The following is a 9224-nucleotide window of genomic DNA, read 5'->3' as shown; positions in this document are numbered from 1 at the left end:
AGTAAACTGACATGACTTCAATGGCTTCCTAGTCTTTAAAATCACATAGAAAATATCAAAATTAACAATCCAGAATTTAATTTTAAAAAAAATGACAACGAAAAAAAAGTGTTCTCAAAAGTACAACAGCTGCCAAAGACACATTTTAAAATGTGGAACAATATGTCGCCAAAGTACAGATTTTAAAGGCTGAAAACAAAGTGCCATCTTTTCCCCGTCGTCGGATACCCCATCTCATCACCCGTGGGTTTCCGACGATGCCTTTTCCCAAAAATTGATATAAAAAAATCACCTACCTCTCGACAGCAATATCGAAATTAAAAGTACGAAGTCGATCATGATTTCTAGCAGAAGCAAAATGGGTTCTAGACTTTCTCAGGTATTTTTACATTTCCGTTGTACATGTATATTAATCTACTGTTCGCACTTCAGTTAAGTGTAGAAGTTCACTATATTTCCCTTTCGTGGAAAAAATTACGATATCTTTTATTACTTTGATTGTCATTGGTTTGATTCAATTTTAAGAAGTACTGTGGACATTCCTCTTTGACGTCCATTTTATAATTGCCATCGTTAAGGATAAATTAGTTGAATATCTTACGACCATTCAAGAAGATATAATTTTATAACATTCAAGGGCTCTTAAAAACATGAAGAATAATTTCAAAGATAAATACTAGAGGAAGTTACATTATTATAGAGGAGGTTTATCAAAAGGGGAAATGAAATACTTTTCTCTCCACTGAATAGCGCTGTTGATTTGCGTGTTGAGAAGAGGCACTTTTGATTTGAGGAAATTAAATAAATGATGTATTTAGTTTTAAGATTTGAAAAAAAAACTTTTTTTGGTTAGAGTACGTTTATATCATTAAATTAAGAGCATTAGAAATATTTATAAATAAAGAACTATATATGATAAGATTTGATTTGAACATATTTTATTGCTTATACTTTACAATTGGGATTGGGCAAAAGTTCTAAAAACTTATTACGCCCTCTCCCTACATATGCATTATATCAAACATATTTACATACATGGGTTTCAGCTTAAAATGAAATAACAATAATAATAATATAATAATAATATATGATAATCAGAGTAAAACACATTCAATAGAATACATTTCATATGTAATAGACATGCTGTATAAGATTTACAATTAGAAATAATTATTGTATCAACCAAATCGTCCTGACTTTTTAATAAAAGTTTGTACAATAGAAAATAAATATTCATTTCATCAAAATCATTTAACGATTTGTCTCCCCAGAGTAAAGTGTGAGTATCGACAGTGTGTAATTTACCCATTCGCAAAAATTTGTCAAAAAATTCTTTCCTGGCTTCTGTATAGTTTTTGCATGAGAAGAAATAATGATGAGTATCCTCCACTCTTCCACAAGAACACAGTGGACTCAAAATTACATTACATCGAAAAAGATCGCTATTAAGAACACAGTTATGTCTAAGCCTCGTGTGTATTATATTTAAGCGTCGAGTTCCATAACTGAAGTAAAAGGGTGGCATTTGTTTATTGTAAGAAATAGACTTTTTAAAAATAGATAAGGAGGGAGAATTTCTTACATTAAGAGGTAATGAGTTCCATTCTTCAATAACAAGGGGAACGAAAGTTGATTTGTAAGCTTGCAATCTGCATTTGGGTATGTTATAGTTCTGCGAGTTTCTCGTACTGTAACTTGATGAATTACATCGTAAGTTTGGGATTATATCAGTTAGATATTCAGGAACTTGGTTTTTATCAATTTTATACATTGTAGTTAGTCTAGTCTAGTCTTTTTCCTTCTTTCATGTAATGGTTCCCATCCAGTTTCAATGTAAAGTGCATCTTTAGAAGCTAACAGAGTTAATCCTGTGACAATTCTAGCAGCACATAATTGTAATTTTTCTAATTTTTCGCAATCACCTATATTACATCCACCCCACACCAAGGAAGCGTATTCTAACTGTGGCCTGATAAAGGTTGTGTACATGAGTGAAAGAGTTTTTCGATTGACTACAAATTTAAGTTTTTTAACAAGCCCAATTTTTTATATGCATTAGCTAGAATAGTATCAATATGTGTAGACCAACTAAGATCTTGCGAGAAAAAAATTCCTAAATGTTTATGAGAAGAAACAAATTCTGGCTGACTTTGCTGGAAGATTAACACTTTTTTTCAGGCTAAAAAATATTGCTTTAGTTTTAGTAGGATTGAATTTAAGAAGCCATTTTTTCGACCAAATTTCTAGCCTTTTAAGATCAGAATTCAGTTTGTTTTCAATAGTATTAACATTTTTAGATGACTGTTGTAGGGAGTTATCGTCTGCGAATAATCTACAAAAACTTGTCATTTCTTCAGCAACATCATTAACATATATAAGAAATAATAGAGGTCCTAACATTGAGCCTTGACTTCGTTGGCGGTGGTTGTCATTTTCAACGGACAACCATTTGGCGGTTTTTCGAGACGCCTTCCATGATACAATTATTTTTTCACAACTTCTGCTGAGTATCTGCTAACCCAGTACCAGCTTGAATGTTGTCAGTATTCAAATCTTCAGGACTTTATAAGGATAAGGATGCAATGTTTATAAGGATAAGGATATAAAGTTTATAAGGATAAGGATATAAGGTTTATAAGGATAAGGTTTATAAGGATAAGGATATAAGGTTTATAAGGATAAGGTTTATAAGGATAAGGATATAAGGTTTATAAGGATAAGGTTTATAAGGAGTTATGTTATAACGTTTAATAAAATATATATTGTATTATGTAGGTCGTGGCCACAATCGCCAAATCAAAAATAAATGATTTTAAGAAGTTATATTTGTCTTCATCGTCTTTAATAATAAGATTTATTTCCTTTTTGAAATAAATCCAATTATTATAGCGATGGTTAATACTATGTCTCAGATCCGCGCCATGGATTTGTGCGCGTAATGCCCTGCCATAGATGACGTTATTGTTGTTAAATTTTGACGTCACAATATTTGTTACAGTTGAATTAAGAGGTGGGTGTTGTTTGTCTCTTAGCTTAAAAATCCCACCCTCCCATTCCCCTTATTGAATTATATATATTGTATTATGTAGGTCGTGGCCACAATCGCCAAATCAAAAATAAATGATTTTAAGAAGTTATATTTGTCTTCATCGTCTTTAATAATAGAGGTCCTAACATTGAGCCTTGAGGGACACCGGCGTGTATAGGTTTTTCGTCAGATAGCAAGTTTCTGTATAATACTCTTTGTGATCTACCTTCTATGTAACTCTTTAACCAATGAAACATATTTCCCTCTATACCATAAGTTCTGAGTTTGAACAAGAGACCCTTGTGCCACACACGATCAAATGCTTTAGAAAGATCACAGAATATCATACAACAATTTTCACCATCATCGATAGCTTTAACAATAGTATCATATGTTTCTATTAGTTGATATACAGTGGAATGACCTGGTAAAAATCCAGCCTGGTATTTATAAAAAAGATTGTTGTCACGAAAGTGATTATACAAGTGTTTGAATATGATTCGTTCCATATTATTTTACCAATACAACTTAACAGTGACACAGGTCTATAATTAGACATAACAGATGGATCATCTTTTTTAAATAATGGGAGAACATTAGCAACTTTCCATTTGCAAGGAAAAATACATTCAACTAATGACCTATTAAACAATAAACATAATGGTTTTACAATAGTATACATGGTGGATTTCAACATCTTGTGACTAATATTGTCTGGACCTATTGCTTTGTTAACAGGAAGAATTGAAATAATATCTATAATCTCTTGTTCATCAATACAGACTGTATCAAATGGGTTATTGCACACAGAAAAAAATTTAGGTAAAATGGCGTCGTTAAGAGTGATGATAAGAGTCAATATTAGCCCCTTAAAATCAACAACTAAATATTGAGTAAATTGTGTTTGAGTCATTTTTGTAGGATTATACTTTTCGTAAAAATTTAATGTCCACTTGATATTTTGCATGAATATAGTTTACATGAGAAAGTAATAGATATTTTGAAATAGGTCAATATAAGTAAATAACAGAATGTGGATATATAATATTAATTTATTAGAGAATTAATACAACATGATATTAGATTTTTTTTTTAAAAATTGAATAACAACCTTCTATCGTCTACTGATTTATACTAGTCGTATCTGTTATGCAGTTGACCAAGACGTCCTCTATACACAGCACTGAAACTGAAATCAACAGAAATTGTAATTTCTATAACTTCTATAATTCAAAATGTAGAGAGGTCCCGGAATTGTAAGGAGTGTCAAAAGAAAACAAGTTTGGTGCGGTTTCTGATCTCTCTATACTGCCTTTGAAAACTATGCTTTCAATATTTTTAGTGCTAATGAAAGAAATGCGTTTTTTTAAAAAAAAAAAAAAAAAAAAAAAAAAAAAAAACATTGATGACAGCCTATGGCAAAGGTCAAAGTTTTTCTGATGCAAATTAAAATCCAAGATCAAGAGTTTAAAATTTTTGTTTCGCAGTAAAAACAGGAATCAATAAATATATCAATCAAACATATAAGCCCAAGAATTTCAAAAAGTTATGGTCAAGTTAAAGTTTTATTTAAGTGGATCAAATTCTAAGGTCAAATGTCAAAGGGTCAAAGTGAAAAATACCAAGGACAGGGACTTGTCACAAAAATATATATGAATAATTATGTGAAATATAAAAGCCCTAGCACCAACTCTTTAAAGATTATGACCAAGTTTGATTTTAAAATAAAAATAGGTCAAGATCAAAAAGTCAAAATTGTTGGATTTTAATTAAATGACGGTCTTGCCACGAGAAATACACCCGTGAAATATGAAGCCCTATTGCTAATTTTTCACAGATTTTTCTTGAAATAATGCAACAATTTTCATAATTTGATATCTTGCAAAAACTCCTGGTAATGCATGCTGATATTTTGTCTATGAACATCTTAAGACACTAAAATCTTAAATTTAATTAAACTCCAAGGTCAAAGTCAAAGAGTTACAATATATTTATAAACAAGGAAAGGTCTTGTCACAATAAATACACGCGTGAGGAATTAAAGTCCTAGCCCTTCTTGCTTAAACGTTATGATCTGTGTTAAAATTTCATTATTTTTTGTAAAAGTGCATGGGTCAAATTTCAAAAACATTCATACCCGCCAAAAAAAAAAAAGATCTTGTCAAAGGGATCCACCAATGTGAAATATAAAATATTTAAGTCATAGCCTCATCCAATCAAAGCTGATGGACAAAATTGAAATTTTCGCAGACAGACAGACAGGTAGACGAATGGATATTTTGAGGATTGTCATCATTTAATTTCAATTAAATCAATCACAAAATTGTGATAACATAAACAGCATCAGTAAAATCAATGTCAGAATGTTTCTTAAGGTTTGGTCGGTTAATTTCAATGAATCAATTTTAATTAATTGGCCAATAAAAGATTTCGTAACGGACTTTCATTGTCATGTTATTTTGTCATGATCAATTGTTGAGTATAATAACGGTTCTGTAATTGAATTCCTACCGGGTGAAAACCAGTCAGCCGTAGTATTACGTACAATTATTATCAGATTGAGTTTTAACTGAGTTAAACTTTTGACCCAGGGCATTTTCGCATAAACAAAACAATTACCATGCTCTTCACTTCAAAAGTACTAACTTTTGGTGGGTACCTTTATCCGAATACATGTGTCCAAACTGCAATCTGCAATGATTTAGCCTGATATCTGGATTCTCTGTCTTGTCAAGGTATAGTTTTTCTTTTTACCCTTTTCTTTTTCGAAATAGAAGTTAAGATGATATTCCATTTTTTTTAAAAATTGATAATGTTTCTACAGTTTCTTTAATGAGAATTATTTCTATATTGAATCTGTTTTAAATTGGCTTTTCACCAGAGCACACATTGTCTAACAGACCCAAGAAACATGTAGGCTGAGTATAAATTTGGATGTCTGATGAGTCATGACTAGCTGCAGAACTGTAGCTCTCCCAAAAAAAAATTATTGATAGACCGGAGAGTCTATCAATATATATTTCGGAGAGCTACAGATCTGCAGCTAAGTCATGACCTGATGACGATAAAAAAAAAAATAATAAGTCGGTTATTTTTCTTTAATTCCACATTTTGTACAAAAATAGGTAAAATTTCACCAGTGGATAATACTGTTTATTCAGACTGGACCATACAATTTACTTGATTGGTTTTAAAATATTTTTCATCATTTTTATCACCCCATCCCCTTTCCCACAATATATCCTTATTTCACCGTTTACAGGTCCAGTACAATCTCTTGATTTAGCTATATACATTTAGCTTTAAATGGCTATATAGCTTTATTAAGCTATTCAAAATAGCTTTATTTAGCTATTTATATACAGTTTTTCGTAAATGTTTTTTGCTAGAAATAAACAAAAAGTTGGATGTATTTGACTCTTCATATATGTACTATGGGCTATCAAAACAACAACCAAAATCAAAGATAGTTCTAACATTGCAGCTTTTGAACACTTAAGCAAAAAGAGAATTTCTATTGCTAGAGTAACTGTCCACTACCTTGGGTGCGTTGAGGTATGGATAAGTATGATTGCTTCTCATGGGAACTGTTACCAATCAATTATCTTGTTGACCATAACATTAGCAAGCTTTATGTTACGAGCCCCTGGTTTATGTGAAAGCTGTTACAATTTTTTATTTGATACATTTTAACATATTTTATTTGAAAATTACAAGTATAGATTCATCAAATAAAATTAAACATGATTTGGAAATAAGTTTAAAAACTTAATACTTACACTGTATCTGTCTCATTAAACACTTGGCATAGAATATGTAATGTCAATTAAATAGAACTCTTACTTATTCTGGGTCGATCATGTGAACTCTTAAAAACTAAAAGTTACATTCGAAGCTGAATACCTGAATCATAACAGAGAACAATTCAATTTACGTAACGATCAAATTAACAAAAAATACAGACAAGTGACAAATAGTACAACGAGTTTGAGTGACAGAACTTACATCAATGAATTTGAATAAATCAATTAATGGTAATTAACTAAGATGACATATTTTGAGTTAAGATATATTTAAAGTTTTTGAAGCAATTATATGTGTTACGCGTTTGAACGCTAAACAAATAATTAATTTAAAAAGTAGTTGACAGCTCTTGCGATCTGGTTTTGAGAGAATGTAGGATTCAGAATTGATTTTACCTTTAGAAATATCTTTATTATTATTAATAATACAAAAGTTTCATCAATTATTCGTCATAACAATTTAAATTCATGTTTTCCCATGTCTTTCAGTTCAGCTCAAGAAAACTATAGAAGGCGAGGCGGCAAAAATGTATCAAGAAAGCATTTGGGATTTGAATCATATCATATTCCTCATCGCAACATCAATTTACATAATTTTGGGAACAATTGGCAATGCTCTTGTGATCGCAGTGTACGTTTCAAAGAAACGTCATTTTCCTAGAAGAACCTACATCCTCACGCTAGCGATCACTGACTTAGTTATAATGACTGTGGTTGCTCCCTACACAATTGTGTTTGAACTAAGATTAGTAACGAGCCAATTTGTCTGCCATGTTTTCGAAGTAGTCCGCCATTCCGGGATAGGATTCTCCAATCTTATACTTATTTTGATAGCAATGGAGCGTTTGCTTATGGTGTGGAAACCTTTGAAAGTCATGAAGGGTAGGACAAAACTCGCATGGATTATAGGATTTCTGATTTTTACCATCGTGTGTTCTAGTCCGTCTGCTCTCATTTATGACGTTGATTTTCATGGCGATCCTCTTCCGGTCAACGTAACGCAGGTCCAGGAAAAGTATTGTGACTACACGACAGGCATACTAGGAGAAGAAAAGAGCAATATGTACAGAAATTTTATCATTATCTTAATAGTTTCAGAATTGCTTGTTTTGATAGTGATGTATATTTTAGTCTTTATACTTATTTACCGACAAAGAAAGAGTATTATAGGAGGAGCTTATGTGGGCTCATGTCGAAGACCTGCTAGGCCATCCATTCACCGAGAATTACGGGAACAAGATTCCAATGGAAATGAAGCAAGGAAGGAGAGCAATCAAAGTTCAAACGATGGTCCAATATTTTGTATAGCGAATTCTCTGTCTCCAAGCAATAGTCAAAAGACGAGGTACAAATGCACAGCTGAAAATGAAGAACAAAAGTTGCATCTGAAAAAATCAGAAGACACTTTTAAAGACGAATGTGAATCGAACACTGCCGAACAAAAAAGTGATCCTACAGCGGTTAATGTTCAAGATTGTAAGTCTTCTAATCTAGAGAAGAAAGCAGTAAAAGAAAAAGCTGCATCAAACACGGTAGAACGTTCAGTGACAGCAGCAGGAAAGGACGAGCAGAAAACAAATGACTCGGATGTTATTCAAATAAGTCTACAAAATACCCCGAAATCTTCATTAGCATCCATTCGTAACTCTTCATTAGCATCTATCCGTAGCAGTGTAAATCAAGGCAATATCACATCCGCCCGGAAAGTCTCGGTAGTCCAAACAAAGACTTGGACAATGTTGTCTATTTGTACATTTCTGTATATTATTTCCTGGATCCCTTTCTTCCCCGAGATGTTTAGTGTGACTGACGTATTGGCTTTAAGATTTTTCTTTTTTATTGGACATGCATCAAATCCTATCATTTACAGCATTGTTAATGTGAAGGTTAGAAGAGGCATTAAAGAACTACTCTTTGGAAAGTCAAGGCGAAAGTATACGGATAGAATTTTCAGAGAAAGTGTGTCCTCGCAGACTTGAATTTCCTGTGTACAGGGTGTTTCACAATATATGTCACACATCTTAAGACAGATAGTTAAATTACAACAAAAACTACGCATACATTTTATATATCATTTTAATCAGCAGATATTCAAAATTATTATTTTGAGTCAGAAGTATCCAACATTCTCCATTTCAGTTACTATGGCAAAAAATCCTAAAATGTTACTCTCTAAGTGTTTTCCTGACATTGTCCTAAATAACTTAAAAGACCCAGGTTCAGAAAATTCTGACCACTGTTTTGTAAGTTTCACAGGATACTTGAGGCATTTCTTATTTTCTATCTGGCTTTTAGACCCCCCCCCCAAGAGCATATCTATTTTTAATTAAAGTTGTATTTCAATAAATGTGTCGTTTCAGAACTACAGCCCGGTATGTGTTGGTGTCCATTTC

At 32.0% G+C, this 9224-nt stretch overlaps 1 protein-coding gene across 1 annotated transcript; it reads left to right on the top strand.

Annotated features, from left to right (window-relative positions):
* The first annotated feature begins 5591 nt into the window (after positions 1–5591).
* On the top strand, positions 5592–8818 carry LOC134282885 (uncharacterized). The gene is made up of 2 exons (XM_062765295.1): positions 5592–5763; positions 7321–8818. Exon 2 carries the CDS (start codon positions 7359–7361, stop codon positions 8808–8810), a length of 1452 nt encoding a protein of 483 aa, XP_062621279.1. The 5' UTR covers positions 5592–5763; positions 7321–7358; the 3' UTR covers positions 8811–8818.
* The last annotated feature ends 406 nt before the right edge of the window (positions 8819–9224 follow it).

The sequence above is a fragment of the Saccostrea cucullata genome, unplaced genomic scaffold (genome assembly GCF_032062105.1).
Source record: "Saccostrea cucullata isolate Sc308-1 unplaced genomic scaffold, CSIRO_AGI_Scuc_v1 ctg14600, whole genome shotgun sequence".
In the NCBI taxonomy this organism is placed as follows: Eukaryota; Metazoa; Mollusca; class Bivalvia; order Ostreida; family Ostreidae; genus Saccostrea; species Saccostrea cuccullata.
This window is presented reverse-complemented; position numbering and strand designations above follow the sequence as displayed.